This window comes from Peromyscus maniculatus, chromosome 17, assembly GCF_049852395.1.
Source record: "Peromyscus maniculatus bairdii isolate BWxNUB_F1_BW_parent chromosome 17, HU_Pman_BW_mat_3.1, whole genome shotgun sequence".
In the NCBI taxonomy this organism is placed as follows: domain Eukaryota; kingdom Metazoa; phylum Chordata; class Mammalia; order Rodentia; family Cricetidae; genus Peromyscus; species Peromyscus maniculatus.
Window position 1 is genome coordinate 46,762,996 of NC_134868.1, and position 18,361 is coordinate 46,781,356.

General features: G+C 46.9%; 1 protein-coding gene across 1 annotated transcript in view; it reads left to right on the plus strand.

Annotated features, from left to right (window-relative positions):
- Positions 1-18,361, plus strand: part of Hgsnat (heparan-alpha-glucosaminide N-acetyltransferase) — a 30,489-nt gene that overhangs the window by 3,061 nt on the left and 9,067 nt on the right. The window contains exons 2-11 of the mRNA XM_076553590.1: positions 481-596; positions 1,641-1,777; positions 2,184-2,305; positions 4,820-4,889; positions 8,780-8,849; positions 10,135-10,244; positions 12,898-12,974; positions 14,247-14,277; positions 15,781-15,941; positions 17,505-17,620. Of these exons, the coding sequence (XP_076409705.1) occupies positions 481-596; positions 1,641-1,777; positions 2,184-2,305; positions 4,820-4,889; positions 8,780-8,849; positions 10,135-10,244; positions 12,898-12,974; positions 14,247-14,277; positions 15,781-15,941; positions 17,505-17,620 (1,010 nt within the window). The remainder of the gene's footprint in view (positions 1-480; positions 597-1,640; positions 1,778-2,183; positions 2,306-4,819; positions 4,890-8,779; positions 8,850-10,134; positions 10,245-12,897; positions 12,975-14,246; positions 14,278-15,780; positions 15,942-17,504; positions 17,621-18,361) is intronic.

Below are 18,361 nucleotides of genomic sequence, written 5' to 3' on the forward strand. Positions count from 1 at the left end.
CGAGAGCTGCAGTCTGCATTTGTAACAAGCTGTTGGGGTTGAGCTCATAACTAACGTGGTAAAGTCTAGACGTGGGAATAATAGACTCTGGGTTCTGATCAGTGATTTCATTGAAAGGCTGTGGCTGTGGGCACAGGCAAAGCTGTGAGCTTTGTTCTCCAGCAAAACAGAAAATAACCTGGCTCGTGATGCCTTTATGGTGTGTGGAGACACCTCAGTTCGGTGAATGTGACCTCCTCACACACACACTGGATGTGAATGATGCTGACGGACCCTCGGTTGTAGTTGACCATCTGTGCCAAAGGGCATCTGTGTGGCGTTGCACACAGGTACATCTGCACACTTGGGGCTGTGTGCTGGAGACCCCAATGCTCCAGCCTGTAGGTATGTGTGAAGCGCTGCTGCTGGGCTCTGTGTGTCTGTCACCCTCGGGTGCTCTGGGTTTTTGGGTTTGTAACTTTTCTTTCTGATCCTTATCAGATGTAGATGAAAAGAGGAATGTGGAGCTGAAGATGGATCAGGCTTTGCTTCTCATCCACAATGAACTGTTGGGAACAAGCCTCACTGTATACTGGAAATCTGAATACTGTTACCAAGTAAGTTTTGTATGCATCCTCACCATTGGCTTGTTTGATACACTCTTCTGATGTCCTCACATCAGAGCCCTTTTCTTGTTCCCTTCAGATTTACAGGTACAGAGAATGGTTGGCAGTGATTAGTATCGCTCCCTCTCCTTTCTTAAAAAAAATTATTTATTTGAGTACTTACTGCTAGGCCACATGTAACAGGAATTCTTATTAAAATTTTTGTCTTGTTTTTTGAGACAGGCTTTTCTCTGTGTAGCCCTGGCTGTCCTGGAACTCACTCTGTAGACCAGGCTGGCCTCAAACTCAGAGATCCACCTGCCTCTGCCTCCTGAGTGCTGGGATTATAGGTGTGTGCCACCACCACCACCAACTAAGATAATTATTCTTATCCAGTAATTTCATTTTTGGAAATTTATGTTACGGAAAGAATTTAAAAAGAACAAGAACCTCATGTGTGGATATTTTAAAACAATCTATATGACAAAAATGTAAGGCTGCAATAGAAAAGATTTGAAGACATAAGTACCCACATGGTGACATATGTGTATTAAATAGAAATATGTAACATCGGATCTTGTAAATTTAGTTGTTAAATAATACTCATGGAAACAATAGGATGCAAGATTTAAAGTATTTATTAACTTGTGAAAAGTTAACTTATGAATAAAGACTGTTCAACTCCATCCTGGCAGTCATCATTTTAATATAAAATGGGTAAGTTTTATCCGAATTACTATAGTTTAAGTTTTTTAAAGTACAAAGAACAGTTAGGATTTTTCTCTTGGATATTGTGTCCCTCAACCACTGAGAAACTTTCGAGACCCCTAACAGGACAAGAGGTGTAGTTAATGGGAAAGAATGCCTAACAGCGCAAGGCCGTGGCTTTGATCCCCAACACTGCCAAACACTGCGGACACCCCAACACTGCGGACACCCCGACACTACGGACACCCCGACACTGTGGACACCCCGACACTGCGGACACCCCGACACTGCAGACACCCCGACACTGCGGACACCCCGACACTGTGCCTCTTGTCCCTGTCTCCACAGTGCGCCTTCCAGCCTCTGGCGAACGTCTCTCACGGTGGCAAGCCTGCAAAGCCGAGCGTGGCAGCCGTCTCCGTGAGCACCCAGCACGGGTCCATCCTGCAAGTTAATTATACCAAGGGAGAGACGGCGGCTTGCAGGTCTGTGCCTGCTCGTCATGGTCTAACTTGAGTCCTCCACGCTTTTTGTTCTTCCTCTCTTTCAAACATGTTTTCTTAATCTTCCCGATCTGAACATAAGAATTCCCATTGCTCCTCACTGATGGTGTTAGCGGAGTCTCGCTTACGTGGTTCCCAGCCTTCCTAATACAGTTCCTCATGTAGTGGTGACCCCCTAACACCCCCCCCCTGGCATAAAATTATTTTGTTGCTACTTCATAACTGTAGTTTTGCTGCTGTTACGAATTGCACTGTAAATATCTGAGATGTAGAATAACTGATATTCAATGCCACGAGGGTCATGACCCACAGGTTGAGAACCACCGGTCGAGCTCCTTCCTTACTTCCTAATGTAACCGTGTGCCTTCATTTCACCTGCTCTTTTTAGGCTGGAATACAAATTTGGAGAATTTGGAAACTATTCCCTTTTGGTACAGCATGCTTCCACTGGAGCCAATGAAATTGCCTGTGACCTGGTTGTTAATGAGGATCCGGTCGACAGTAACCTTCGTATGTATATCTTTCTTCGTTAGTTTCTTAATTTGTGTTTTCAAAGTTTTCAGCCCTGTTGCATCTGAGGCTTCACGATGTGTTCATTAATTTAAAACATGGATTATGTATTGTCTATACCATCTGTTTATGGTACAGTTGTAGTTTCTTTTTGGTGCTGGGGATTAAAATAAGGACCTCAGACATGCTGGAGCATGTGCTCTACCGTTGGCCTATACCTCCAATTTTTACTAAGAAAATGAGATGATGCAGCACCCTATTTTGATGTTGCTAGGTCTACGCATGCATTTTTACAGAGCACACGCTTTCAAGAGTCCATACAGTAGAAAGAAGCTAGAAAGAAGCAGTTAACTTTCTGTTTGGGATTTAGGGCACAGTGTTTCCTTGACAACCTCAGCTAGCTGAGGTTCCCTTACGGTAAAGAACATCCTGAAGAATGAATTTTCTTATAACTCCACTGCAGAACGTCTATTAATGTGTGTGATGCTCTGTAAAGGACAGCAAGGAATCTTTGCATCATTATTAAGCTCTGTTCACAGAGAGCTAAGCGTGACGTTATTTTAAAAGAATGTAGAGCTGTTACCCAAGGGGCAGTGTGGGACAGCTTAAGCAGTTAAAAGAATAATGAGGCCCAGCAAGATGCTGGGTCCGGCAGGTAAAAGCACTGGACAGCAAGCCTGAGGATCCAAGTTCAGTCCCCTGAATCTCACATGGTAGGAGAGACCAGACTCCTGCAAGTTGTTCTCCGGCCTCCACACACACACAGCACAGCACTCATGCATACATACCAAACAGTCAAAAAATATGAATGTCACTGATGAAAAAATAGCATGTAGAAAGTATAAAAACACGGGGTTACTATGAAACAAAGAAGACGAAAATAAAAGTAATACTTAAGTTGCCTTTGGAGTAACGGGCACTTAATATGGACAGTAATTTAAAATGGTCAGGTGAGGGCCAGCGAGATGGCTCAGCAGGCAAAGGCGCTTATTGCAAAGCCTGAACCTGGCACCCGCTGTTTGCTGTGGCACCAGATAGACAGGCCTTTGCCAGCTCAGCCAATCTGTGTCACGTGGTCAGCTGCAAGAGGTGCCGCCTCGGTGTACGTGTGTTGCGTGGTCCGTTGTGGGCGGAGTCTCCTCTGTGTGAAAGAGTTATGAGTACCTTTGCATGACACTGTGAAAAACTTTCTGAATACCCTTTATCTCGGTCTGCGTATGTCCTTAAACTATATAATCAGACCATAATTTCCCTGTATATAATTATCGGGACCAGAAACTTAACATTGACACAGCACCGCTCTGTAGACCTTTAGACTTCCCAAGCTGTCTTTTTTTAACATACGTTTGTTTATTGATTGTGCTGGGGTGCCACAGTCCACATGCTGTGCAGTCACAGGACAGCTTTGGGGCTTTTGCTCTCCTCTACTGCGTGGGCTCTGGGGTCGGAACTCGGGTTGTCAGGCGTGGTGGCAAGGGCATTTATTGCTGAGCCGTTTTCCTCAGTGTCATTTCTTGGGATCTGACCCAGGACCCCACGCTGCCTTAGCTGTGAGAACGGCTCTGTCCCTGCAGTGTCCTTTGTCTTCTTGTCCCTTTTGGCTTTGAAGAGAACTGGCTGTTGATAGACGGACCCTGTTGGCTGTTTTCTCATGAGGAGGTAGAGGTTATCCATCAGGGGGTAGAAAATTCCCCAAGGAGAGTTGTATTCTCCTCCGTGTGGAATGACAGGAGACATCTGCGGTCCCCAGACCTTCTGCAGGACCCATATGTGTTATGAACACAGTGAGGACATAAGGCTGAAATGACATAATGTCTGGGCTTCAAAATATGTTAGCAAAACAAGAGGGGACCTAATACATGAGACCTAGCAATACCATTCTTTTTGTTGTTGTTGTTTCTGAAGATAGAACCCAAGTCCTTAAATGCAGGGTCAGCTGCCGGGCGGTGGTGGCGCACACCTTTAATCCCAGCACTCGGGAGGCAGAGGCAGTAGGATCTCTGTGAGTTCGAGGCCAGCCTGGGCTACAGAGTGAGTTGGAGGAAAGGCGCAAAGCTACACAGAGAAGCCCTGTCTCGAAAAAAAAGAAAGGAAGGAAGGAAGGAAGGAAGGAAGGAAGGAAGGAAGGAAGGAAGGAAGGAAGGAAGGAAGGAAGAAAGAAAGAAAGAAAGAAAGAAAGAAAGAAAGAAAGAAAGAAAGAAAGAAAGAAAGAAAGAAAGAAAGAAGATGCAGGGTCAGTGCTCCACTACTGAGCTGTGTCCCCAGCTCCAAGAGAGACGGTCTCTTGATAATAGTAATAAATCATCCAGGAGCTGAGTGATAGATGGGAGTATGTCATGACATGCTCCTGCATGCTCCATTCTTAATCGGGGATTCAAGCTTTAACATAAGAATGTAAGCTCTGCTCATATTTGTTCCAGCTGTCACTGACAGGGTAGTATAATGCCTCAACAGCTCTGATACCTACGATGGCATTTTGAGAATAATAGGGTTTTTTTTTTTTTTCCTTTATAGCTGTAAGTATCGCATTCCTTGTTGGTCTAGCACTCATCATCGCGGTATCTTTCCTGAGGCTCCTGCTGAGGTAAGTTGTTGAGGAGAGCGTGACTAGGAAACATAGACCCAGAATAATGTACCCAGAAAGGGTAACTTGGCCCTCGACTCACCGTCTCCCCTCTCAGGCTAGTCCCCAGAAGCAAACACACATGGCTGACCATTATTCTGTGTTTAATGAGCATTTGTGCATCTGCCGGGTCTGTTCTGGTCCTGGGCATCCGAGCAGACTCTATAGTCTCTGACTGTAAGGCATGCTCGTGAAGGTGCAGATGGGCTTTTGCCTTCCATTCTTCCAACGTGGCTGCAGAGGAAGATGTCTGAGAATCATTTAGTTCCTAAAGAACCTCCAGGATTGAGTTTTGGTTAGTAGAGGTGGTTTCTAATATCTTTCGGAGAAGGCTGCCACACTGGAATCTCCTCCTCTTCTCTGCTTCTGAGTCTTGACGACCTCTCCACTCCATCTTTCTTGCTCCCCATTAGCCCAGGGGTCTGGGGGCCAAAGGGCAGCACCAGGGCAGCACGTAGCTCAGGACCTCAGCGTGGACTCCCTTTCCTGTGGGCAGAAGCATCTGAGTGGAGAGGACATTTGGCCGTCTCTGCCTAGTTAGCAGGGATCCTGGGGAGTGAACCAGTGGACAAGACAAGAAAAATGGAGCAAACCAGATCCTAGCTTAATCAACTTGAAGATTTAATTAATTTATTTTTAAAAAGTAGTTTGTGTGTGTGTGCCTTGTCTTTCTGTGTGTCTGTCTGTCTCTCTGTGCCTGTCTGTCTGTCTGTGTATCTGTTCGCGCACTCGTGTGTGTGTGTGTGTGTGTGTGTGTGTGTGTGTGTGTGTGTGTGTGTCCGTCCGTGTCCACAGAGGCCAGAGACATTGGATCTCCTGAAGCTGGAGTTAAGGTAGTTGTGAACCACCCAATGTAGGTGCTGGGACCCAAACTCAGGTCTTCTTTAAGAACAGAGTACATTCTTAATTGCCAAGCAGGATGGTCATTGTACGCACACATGTAACCCCAACCATTGGAGGGTAGAGGAAGGAGGATCTTGAGTTTGAGTTCAAAGCCAGCCTTGGCTACAGAGTGAAACTCGGCCTTAGGAAGGAAGGACGGAAGGAAAGAAACATTGCATTTCACGTGTTCATCCAGTTAGGGTTTTGGGTCTCCTGAAGGACCACAGACTTCATTAGTAAGCTGTGTTCTGTAATGCGTCTTTCTCTGGCCCGCCAGCAAGCTCCCAAGTAATGACATGAGGACTTATTATGAAAGCTCGGCCTATAGCTTAGACTTGTCCCTAACTAACTCTTATAATTTAAGTTAACCTCTTTATATTAAGCTACGTTCTATCATGTGGCGTTACCTCTCTTCCATCTTGCACCTCCTGTTTCCCCTCTGTGTCTCTTGGTGTCTCCTGCCCCTCGATTCTTTCTCCTCTTCCTTTCTTTCTCTGGACATCCCATCTCTTCCTCCTGCCTAGCTATTGGCCGTTCAGCTCTTTATTAAACCAGTCACAGAAATTATCTTCATATAGAGTACAAATGCTCCTCAACAGTGTTCAGATTGGGAGAATGAAAATATAACCGTAGTTTGGCTGCCTTGAGGGAGCTTATGTATTCTGAACTTTCTAGCTTTGTGAGTGTTGGAAACTCACATCAATTTCATCCCGTGTCTAAGAAACCTGACCTTATCACGCGCTGCTTGGATGTGAACATTTGACTCAGCAGCTTCCCGGGGAGAAAGTAGACTTCTCGCAGTTTCATTTCTTTGGAGTCAGTTATTAGCTTGTCAGTCTTCTGGTAAGATGGACCGGCTGGTTTAATATAGCAGTGTGCTTTCTCTTGGTGCTTTTCGTGTGAATGGATCCGCCCCTTCGCTCCATAGTGACAGACAGCTGGAATGAGCTGTTGGCAAGGAGACGTGTGTCTTGTCGTCTTGCCCTCTGTGTAGTTGGACTAATCTTGGCCTCTCCTGAGGTGGGGGTGTGGACTGAATGCTCTGGCAGGAGGGGCGCTAACGGCCACCCCTTGCCCCATTGTTTCCCAGTATCCCTGTGTAAGTTCAAGGACGTTTCAAGAATGTCCCCTTCCACTTGGAGAAGAGGCAGCCAAAGACAAGTGTTTGTTTGTCTTAAGTGTTTCAACTTCTCCATTTTGGGGCTTCCTTGCCCGTGTCTATTTTAATGTTCTCATGTGATGGTGACGTGAGCAGTGCTGTGTGGACCGGAAATGGTCCTGTTGTGTAAGGGGAGACCCAAGTGGAAGCGTTCGCTATGTGGAGGATGTGTGGGGCCCATCTGCACACTTGAAGTGTGAAGAACACCTATAGCCAGGGAACTGAGCTGGCCATGGGACGGTGGTCGTTCACGTGCAGTGATGGGAAAGGTCTGCTCCATGGCACTTGCCGCCAAGCCTGGTGACCTGACCAACTCCAGTTCCACATGGAGGAGAGAACCAACCCCAGCAAGTTGTCCTCTGACCCCCACACCATGGCATGTGCACACCTCCCCCACATACTAAATAAACTCAAGAAAATCACTGTAAAGTATAGTAACATCATGACTGTGTTTAGAAATAAAACAGTTTTTCCCTTTTACAGATACCTCAGTGTTTATGGATGAGGTGATTTTATGCCCAGGCTTTCTGAAAATTCTAAAAGGCAGTGAGTCAGGAGGGGAAGTTAAATTGCCCATGTGTGGATATTTGAAGCTCAGTGACTCATTGTATTTATTAAAACATATGGGCGGCTTCATTTTAAAGCAAGCTGAGTTGTAATTTTCTGGGTTGGTTTTTTTTTTTTTTTTCTTCCAAGACAGGGTTTCTCTGTGTATCTCTGGCTGTCCTGGAACTCACTCTGTAGATCAGGCTGGCCTTGAACTCAGAGATCCACCCTCTTCTGCCTCCTGAGTGCTGGGACTAAAGGCATGCAATGCCATGCCCTGCCAAATATTCTGTTTAAAAAAAAAAAAAAGTGTGTGTGTGTGTGTGTGTGTGTGTGTGTGTGTGTGTGTGTGTAGCAGGGGCGTGCACATGTGTGGAGGTCAGAGGACACCTCTGGGGAGTCAATTCTCTCCTACCATATGGGTTCCTGAGATCAAACTCGGTTGTCAGATTAGGTGGCAAACTTCTCTACTTGGTGAGCTGTCTTGTGGGCTGGAGATCTTTAGAAAGATGTATGCCCAGGTAGAAATCTCACCTTAAAGAAAATCAATGAGTGGATTTACCCTTTTGCCAACCATGCAAATTAATTTAATTTTTAAATTAGGTTGACCATGCAAAGAGAAGAATTGGATCATTGCCAGCGAATGCTCGCTCTAGCTTGCTCAGTGTGCATGGGTGCATTTGTATGTAGTTGCAGTGTGCACATGTGCATTTGTATGTAGTCGCAGTGTGCACGTGTGCATTTGTATGTAGTTGCAGTGTGCATGTGTGCATTTGTATGTAGTTGCAGTGTGCACATGTGTATTTGTATGTAGTTGCAGTGTGCATTTGTATGTAGTTGCAGTGTGCACATGCGCATTTGTATGTAGTTGCAGTGTGCACGTGTGCATTTGTATGTAGTTGCAGTCACATAGACGGTGCTTTTTGCTTTTGTATGTAATCGCCCATCTCTTGTGTGTTCTGTGGAGTCATTCCTGGGTTGCGTGGTCATAATTGTTGCCGTGTGCTTCACCTCTGATTTTAATAGCAGTCAGAAGCCTGGTGGCAGAGAGCACTGTCTGGTGAGATTTTCACAGCTCTTTGAGTCTCCACCATTATTCTCATTAACTCATGAGGCTCCTGCAAACTTTGATCTTTATTCTGCCATCTAAAAAACTTTCATAAAGTTTATGGAACTTAAATTTTATTTTAATATCTAGTCACTTTGAAGATGTTACCATTCAAGAAAGAAAACTAATGGAGGCCTTTTTTTTTTTTTAATACAGTTTGGATGACTTCAGTAATTGGATTTCTAAGGCAATAACTTCTCGAGAAACTGACCGCCTCATCAATTCTGTGAGTTATTCGAGTTTACATGTGTTGTCTGGGAGGTTTTTCTGGATTTGAATTGATAATTTCCCTTTTAGTGAGCATCATCGCCCAGCTGAATACACTTTAATTATATCGTGGAAAGCCAGACTGAATGTTTTCCCTGTGCTGAGTTCCTAACCCCGGGCCTGTGCATGCTGCCCAGACTCCACATGGAGCACCATTCCTCATGGGGACCTAGTTTCCTCTTCCTGTCTGACAGTCCCCGCGTGTGGGATTGTCAGAGTAAGCCAGAATTGCTGCCTGCTTACTTGTTTACCTGTTTCATTTTTCTTTTTCATTCTCTCTCCTGAGGAGACAGGGTCCCATAGCTTAGGCTGACCTCTAACGTTCTATGTAGTATATAACTGAGGATAGCCTTGAACTCCTGATCCTCCTTCTGTCCACCTCCTGAGGGATGAGGTTACAGGCATATGTCATCTTGTTTGATTATGTGGTACGGGGAATCAAACCCAAGGCCTCAAACGTGCTAGGCAAGCACTTTTCCAGGCGTCCCAGCTCCCTCACGTCTATTCTCTATTTTATTACTTATTTATTAATGCATGTGTATGAGAGAGACCCATGGGTGTGAGTGTGTGCCTGCATGTAGCGCTCCGAAGACAACCTTTGGAAGTAGATCTCCTCCCCCTTCCACGGTGGGCTCGGTTGTGAGGTCTGCACAGCAGCCACTTGGCCATCTTGCTAGCCCCCGACAGGTGTCCTTGATAAAGAGTAGCCCTGCCCTCAGCTTCTGTGGAGGTCCTGTACCCGTCTCTTTCTCAGTGAGGGTGGAAGCCTGGGCTGCCTTAAGATGTACACTTTTCACTAAGCAGCCAGCCCTGTTGGGAAATGAGCTGAAACACCAGTATTAAATGTGTAGATGCCAAGGGCCATTGCCATGACTAGATATACTGTGACGCTTGTGTCCATGTCGGTTCTGGACAACTGAAAAACCAGCTCGCACCTTATTTTTTTGGTGCAGGGGGCTGAACACGCGATCTCTCGCGTGGTAGGCCAGCACTGTGCCGCTGAGTTCCACCCTCGGCCCCAGAGCCATTTCTTTGCGTCACTGTCAATGTGACTCCCAGCAAACTCAGCAAAGGGCATAAAAATGCGAATAAAGCGGAGAATCAAACCTCTGAATGGGGTCCTTACAAAACCAAGTTGTTGTCCCAAAGTTCCCCTTGCTTTTCTGCTCTAGTTTCTTTGCTGAAATGTCAAATAATGAAATCTGTTCCTTAGCCTCATTAAGTACCATCTCTTTGTTTGGAAGGAGCTAGGATCCCCCAGCAGAGCAGACCCCCTCAGTGGGGACTGCCAACCAGAGACGCGCCGCACATCTGGCTTGCCACACCGTCTCCGAAGTGTGGACACATTTAGGGGGTAAGTGGGCCTCCCAACCTGGTGGGGACGGGTCCATGTCAGATTTTGTAGTCCCACACAAGCCCGTTTTTTAGCTGAAGGTATTTGGCATATTTTTTAATTTTCTACGCTGGCGGAGTGTTGCACTCAGCACTCGGGCTGAGGCAAAAGGATTGCTGAGAATCCAGAGCCAGCCTGGGACACCTAACAAGACCCTTTATCAAAAACCAAAAAGGAAAAGTCGTGTCTGCAGCCTCTTTCCTTGGACTTGTCGTGATAAGGGGCCGGAGCATAGGCAAACCACTTACTTAGTCCTTCGGAAGTCATTCCCCAGCACCACAGAAAGCAAACAGAAAAAGTGAAACAAAAGATGAGGTCCTCCGGAGGTTAAGAGAGAAGAATGGAGGAACATATCAGAACAGTTTCCCCTAGTGTGGTTAGTAGCCTGGGCAAGTGGCTGTGTTCGGGCCACCCTGTCTCACTGTGTCTAGGAAGAAGCAGCTGGAAGGTGTGCCAGCCCACAGCTGCCTCCCGCCCTTGAATACTAGAGCGCCTTGAATAGCAAGCCCTCTGATGGTAGATCCACAGTCATGTCGTAACTTGTCACACTGTGCTTCTGGTAGAAGGGCAGAGGCCAAACTCTGACAAAGCAGATAACTGTGCAGCCCAAAACCAGATACACAGTGTCAACTGTTCAATTTCTTCCATCTGAGAAGGACTGGCTTCTGCCAGTAGCCCCACATTTCCTTCCCAGACTCGAGTCCCGAGGACCCCCTTAGATAAACGGGTGCCGGGTCCTGTGTTGGGATAAGCTGCCCCTATCCAGAATCCTTAGAGCCGGAAGTGTTTCAGAGTTCTGAGTGTTTGAATGTTACCACTGAGAAATCTTGTGACTGGGACCCAGGTCTAAGCACAAAGTTACTTTTCTCTCCTGTATCCCACATGCATGGCCTGAAAGCGACCTTAAACAGGATTTTTACTGTGCCTGTGGGTTGTTTGTTTGTTTGTGTCTTTTGGGGCAGAGTGAGGCATGCTGGAATTCATAGCAGGCTCTACTCAAGGACAGCAAAGACTGCATCACTACCGGCAGCACCTGCATTTTTACCGAGCTGTCGCGACAACAGAGTGGTGCATCCCACCCATGGCATCACGGACGCGTGTGCTTTTCATAGGTGTGGGGGGACCCACCCCCACTCTTTCCCCAGGGTACTCTTGAGGAGAGAGGGATAAGAGATATTAGGTAGAAATATAGAGGGGAGAGGAACAGAAACACAGGATAGCCTTGGGAGGGCCTGGACCAATATCCACCGGCCCCTTCTGTATCTTCTAAAGGGCCTTTTATAGAAACACCAAGGGGTGGAGCAAAAGACCTCCCCTAGCACAGCCAAGTGCAGACCCTACCCAACCTGGTGACCACACATGTGGTCAAGCAATCCTCTAATGCAGCCCTGCTGGGTAAAGCAAGCTCCGATCTCACTAGGAAACCTTTGTGGGCCTCCACACATAGGTGTGTTTCACAGCTGGAGAAATAGAACCACTGAGTTAAATAACTTTCTCATTCACTGAGCCGCTAAGTGGGAGAGTTAGGCTTCTGTCACAAGGCACACACAGGCAGGTAGATGTCTCAGCATGTCTGTGTGTTCCTTCTCAGGAGAGCTACAAAGGATAGCCTGTTCAGAGTCCATTTGAGTGTATTCTTTTTCCGTCTGTCTTCATTGATACTTGGAGATAAGAGGTTCATAGTAGGACAGAAACCAGCATTAAGTGCCTAGGATGTGCCTAACAAGAAAGCAAGACTCGAGCTTTGGACCTTCCGTTTTCTGAGTCCCAGGCTTCTCTGCCTTCTGTGACAGTCAGCCTGAGATACCGAAATAATTTTAAAAGTCGCATTACTGGAAACATATCCCTTTGTTTTCAGATCATAAAATTCAGTAGCATAGGTAGGGTGTCGTGGCGTACACCTTTGATCCCAGCACCCAGGAGGCAGAGGCAGGTGGATCTCTGTGAGTTTGAGGCCAGCTGATCTACAAAGTGAGTTCCAGGATAAGCAGGACAGTTATACAGAGAAACTCTATCTTTTAAAAAAAATTGGTTTGTTTTTTTTTTTGAGACAGGGTTTCTCTGTGTAGCTTCCGCCTTTCCTGGGACTCACTTTGTAGAACAGGCTGGCCTCGAACTCACAGAGATCTGCCTGGCTCTGCCTCCGGAGTGCTGGGATTAAAGGCCTGTGCCACCATCACCCAGTGAAGTTTTTTTTTAAGAGTGTGTGTGTGTGTGTGTGTGTGTGTGTGTGTGTGTGTGTGTGTGTGTGTTAGTTGGGGATTCCTGGTCATGGCGCATCTGTGGAGGTGAGAGACAGCTTACCGGACTGAATTCTCCCCTTCTGCTATGTGGGGCTGTGGTCTTTAGGCATGTAATGAGGGTCTTCACTGGCTGCGCCATATTTCCAGCCCAAGTGTACATTTTTCATGAGATATTGTTAGAAATGTTGGTGACAGAATGTCATCACGTGGTCCCTCATAGTGAGCACCAGATAATCATCTTACATCCTCTGCTTGTGTCACAGATTGCTCTGCAGAGTCGCACTGTTATGTGACGCCCCTTGTCTGAAAGTGTCTGTCTGCGCTTACAGATTTGTTGTGGTCACACGGCCCTTCCTTTGTTTGCCTTACAGGATAGCGCTCATCGTCATGGTCTTCGTGAATTATGGAGGAGGAAAATATTGGTACTTCAAACATTCAAGTTGGAATGGTAAGCTACCAGTCCCCCAGCCTCACACACACACACACACACACACACACCCGCCACCCCCAGAACTGGACCAGAGGATAGCTCAGCATTCCTGTGGGCGCCCTACCAGGGCCCTCCCAGCCCACGTAGAACCACCCTGGGCTTACTCAGAGCCCTTTGGTTTTGTTCTCCCATGGATCTAGAGTGATTCTCTATAATCACACAAAGACTGGATTTTTCTGCTGTGAGACTTCGGGTCTCTGTGGGAAATATAAGACTTGGTTTTGCATCATCATTGTTGCAGTGTAGATAGCAGAGCTACCGTATTCTTGGGGTGTCTGCCTCTTCTAAGACTTAGAGTCCTTCTTGGGGTGCCACTGAGTCTGAGTGGCACTTGATAATAGCTATAAATCTGGGTGGGTAGTTGCTGGACAATGGGTATTTTAGAACCAGGAAAATGGCATGGAATTCCTGATCATTAGAGACACAGACTTTTGAGAACTTTTAGTTGTCTTTATTCTGACCAGACAGAATATTTTCTTTTGTAAAAATAAATGTTTTTTACAGTATAATTCTACAATATAATTACAGAATATTTTTGTCCTGTAAAAGTCCGAGAAGCCTCTAAAAGATATTCATTATGATTGACCACTGGTACCCAGGTTCCATGCATGGATGATGGAGTGTGCAGCTGATGCAGATCAGTACTCAGACCTAGAGTCCAGATGCTTGTAGAACCTGGATTGTGCTTAAGTTATCTACTGAAAACAAGAGTTATTACGTGGCCTTTTGGCTGAGGTCAGGTGTAAAACAAGACTCTGGTGCTGGCTGTCAACTTGAGTTCAGTCCCCAGGACCCACATTCCTATAAGTTGTCCTCTGACTTCTCTCTGCACATGCTTCCCCATCCATAAATAAATACATAAGGTTAACAGAAGCATTTAAAACAAGAGTCCTGTCTCCCACCCATCCCTAAACACCGGCTTCTCTCTTGTGTGACTCAGTGGTTTCCGTTACGATCCTTGCTGGACTTTCTGCCGGAAGACATGGGTGTCTGGTGGAAGGAGGGAATAGGTTTTGACGAGTACTTCTGGGGGGTCACAAACCCGTCCACAGACATCTAGTTGAATGGTTTATGATCAGGGAGCCCTCCCCGGCCCCAGGCCCAGGGACTGTATGTGGCTCCTGTCCGTGGGTTGTACTTTCTGTGGAAATACGCGGGGGAAACGTACCCGTTCTGGAATTGGGAAGTATTTATCTCTTTCTCACTGCTTGTTCTCGCGTCATTTCACAGGACTGACTGTGGCCGACCTCGTCTTCCCATGGTGAGCTGACATTATACTGTGAGGGTTAGACATGTTAGTGATGGACTCCAGGCGCTGACACTGATAATAACAGACAGAGACAACAGCACTTCCCCTTCCCCTGGAGTCATTTAACCACAGGCGAGCCCAGACTTGAAATCTCCTCCTCGTTGGCTGCCATCTCCTGTGTCTGTTGCTGGAGTCTGAACCTGTGCCTGCTGGAAGGCTGTGTCTGTCCCTCTGTCTGCCTGTCGTGTGACTGTCCATTTCTGTCTGTGGGTGCTGTGTGTCTCCCTAACATGGGACTTCACTCCGCGTTTCTTGAACAGCACCAATGCGGAAGGGATGGGATGCTTTACAGAAATCTTTAGTAGAGTTCTACAAGGGATTGAGTCGCTGGCGTCAGCTGATCCCGCCTGACACAGACAAAAAGCGTCATTATTTATCAACCGGTGCAGGAGTAGAGGAAAAACACTCTCCCTAGTGGACTCCCGGTCTTGTCAAGGCGTATTTCCTGTATGGTGCCGCACTTGTGTTGACCCCAAGGCTTTGGGCATCTCTGGTGCCTCGTCATCGGGGACGGTTCCGGGACAATGTCTCAGATGTGGGCACTCCCATGTTTTGTGACTACCATACACTCCAGGTTTGGGGAGACATATTTGGGTTGTTTTTCTAGAGGATTTGGATAGGGAGTATTGTTTGCCTGAGATCTGGTAATGACTTCAGCATGCTGCTCCATGAGACAGCTAAGCCCTGGAAGGGAAGCCAGGGGACCCTGGGAGGCAGCCAGGGCAAGCTGCGTTTCCCTAGCTCTGAGCCAAGAACTAGAAGAATATACTGTGGTTTTATATTGGTTACTTTTCTCCTCAGTGGGATGAAATACCTCACAAAAGCAACTTAGAGGAAGAAGTTCCTTTAGCTCAGGGTTGTGTAGCCGTGGAAATGGGAGGAGGCAGCTTTCTCACACTTGAGAACCAAGCAGGAAGCCGGGTCTAGTGGCAGGAAGAGGGCCGCTCCCGTCCTCTAGCCCCACGCTGCAGCCCTGTGCCGGCCCCGTAGGCCTGGTGTCCAGAAGGTCCCGTGATCTCCTAAAACCCCACCAAATGGGGACCGACTGAACACGTGACTCCTTCCTACCAAATGGCGAGAGACAGAGACAGAGAGAGAAACAAACTTTTTTTTTTGAAGAGAAGGAAAGATTCGGATGTTCTGTTTCTGAAGGACTTGGGTGGCGTGTTAACGCAAGCCCCTTGGATCCCAGTGTCCATAGCTTTCTTCTCTTATAAAGCTTGCAGGGTTGTCCATGGAAACCTCACTTACTATTAGTCAGTTTCCCTCCTACAGCAGGACTTGAAGATGTTCTGTCAAAATTCCCAGCTGGTTCCCCCCTGCCCCCCATATTATGACACTGTTTCTGTGATTGGCTGCTGTGGATGGATAGCATGTCACCTCTCTCCTATAAGATATTACAGATACATGTATAAAAATTGGAAATGGCTACCTACCAATAGCCTTTCTTTTTAGGTTTGTATTTATTATGGGAACTTCAACTTTCTTGTCAATGACCTCTGTCCTACAACGAGGATCTTCAAAAGTCAGACTGCTGGGGAAAATTGCCTGGAGAAGTTTCCTGCTGATCTGTATAGGAATTATCGTTGTCAACCCCAATTATTGCCTTGGTCCATGTGAGTATCTCTGCCCCTTTGTTTATATATAGTCAGGCTGGACTATGGGAAAGACTTGTTTTACATATGTCCATGCATATTATATACGTGTGTGTGTGTGTGTGTGTGTGTGTGTGTGTGTGTGTGTGTGTGTACGTACACACACACTTTCAGTGTTTGGGATCAAACCCAGGCCCTTGTACATGCTAGGCAAGCTTTTGGCCACTGAGCCCCACGTGTCATAATCTAATGTAATTCTTCCATCCCGGATCCCTCCCAAAGGACTAATTATTAGAGAGTATGTGTACTGCGTGTATATCGTTGGGCATTTTTACACTTATCTTGGAAATTTAGTAATGGGAGGCACCTCTGAGACTACTCCAATTCCTGTGGTGCGAAAGGAAAGTCAGGCTGAGTGAGGTCGAAGTCTTGTTTCTGGGTCATGTCCATGTATGAAGGGACAGAGGAGGAAATGACCAGGTCACTTTGCTCTCCGACTCTGTCTCCTGGCCCTTTTGGACCCATGGACTCTTAGTTTAAGAATCTGTCCTTGCTGGGTGTGATGGCGCACGCCTTTAATCCCAGCACTTGGGAGACAGAAGCAGCGGATCTCTGTGAGTTTGAGGCCAGCCTGGGCTACAGAGTGAGTTCCAGGACAGCCAAGGCTGCATAGAGAAAACCTGTCTCAAAACACACAAAAACAAAAGGAAAAAGACTCTGTCCTTGTCTGTGTGCCAGCTGTGCTGCTGGGAAGGGGACTCTTCTCCTTGCTTCTGTGCTCTTCAGAGACACCAGGCAGTGACAGAGGATCTGAGCTCCTTGCTCTGTACCAGATACACAGGGAAAGCAGCAGTTACTGTCCTGGGGGCTTGCCTCGTCTCTGGCAAAGGAGAGCAGATACTTGCACCAAGTCTAGCCCTCGGGCAGGAAGTGCCTAGAAACCTAAGTGGTTCTCCACCTTCCTCTTGCTGCGGACCCTTTAATACAGTTCCTCATATGGTGGTAACCCCCCAACCATAAGATTATTTTCTTTGCTACTTCATAACTGTCATTTTGCTACTGTTATGATCATAATGTAAATATCTGTGTTTTCCGATGGTCTTAGGCGACCCCTATGAAAGGGTTGATCGACCCCCAGGTTGAGAACCTCTGGCTTAGAGAGAGCTCATTTTGCTGTATTCCACATGAAGTGGTGTTCTTCCCAACCTCAGGGGAACCATTATAGGGTTTGCTGTAGGCTCTCTCCCCGGACCCAGCCTGTAACCTGTTGTACAGGGTGAGCCCTGGCTTGGGTTTGGCCTGCATGTTTCTGGTGACATGGGGGGGTTTATCCATATTCCTAATGGGAAAGGGCTAGGAGCTGGATTCAGTGCCCCAGGGCGGCCCTGCTTTATCCCCCCACTGAGTGAGGTTGGCTGGCGGCTTGTTTACAGAGGGCGCCATGTCCTCAGCGCACATGTATTCACCAGCTATGATAATTCACTTACAGATGACATAGGTATGGCTCCCCTGCTGGAGACAGTACTGTCTCGGGGTAAGATGCCCCGTGCTGGCTTAGCCTTGGGTGGCTTGTGTCTTTGGCAGTGTCTTGGGATAAGGTGCGGATCCCCGGTGTCCTGCAGCGCTTGGGAGTGACATACTTTGTGGTTGCTGTGCTGGAGCTCACCTTCTCAAAGCCTGTCCCTGACACTTGTACCTTGGTGAGAATCTTACCTGTGTGCGGGGTGGAGGCGGGGAGCCTTGCGGGCCATTTTCCAGGTACTGTTCACCTTCTTTCTGAGTCAGGTCTCTCACTGGCCTGGAACTCCTTGGGTAGGCTTGGCTGCTTGGCCAGTGAACCCTAGGGATCCTCCTTTACATGGGTTCCTGGGATGGAACCACGGTCCCCTACTGACCCACCTGCCTTCTTATCTCCAGAAATCCTATTCTTTACATGAGGGGGAAATTCATGGTATGGTTTCCTGAATTTTCTTTTATCTTTTTTTTTTTTAATTGATTCTTTTTGGAATTATACACCATGCAACCCAATCCGACTCATTTAGTTTTCTGAATTTTTATAGTACATAGTGTACCACTGAACTTCTGCTAAGAAAGTACTTTTTCTGTTTCCATTAATTGTTTCCTTTTGTTTGGTTGGTTTTTGCGGCAGTGAGACAGGATCTCACTCTGTAGACCAAGCTGGGCTTCGAACTCACAGAGATCCTCCTGCCTCTGCCTCCTGAGTGCTGGGATCAAAGGAGTGCACCACCAACACCATGCCCTCTCTCTCTCTTTTTTTTTTTTTTCTTGATGTAGTACTAGGGATTAAACCCAGGGCCTCACATGTGCTGGGGAAGTGTGCTACACTGAGCTAACCCTCCCGCCCACGTATTTCTAACTAATGTTTTACTGTGATATTTCAGAGTGCAAGAACATCAGACATCATCACACATGTTAGATCA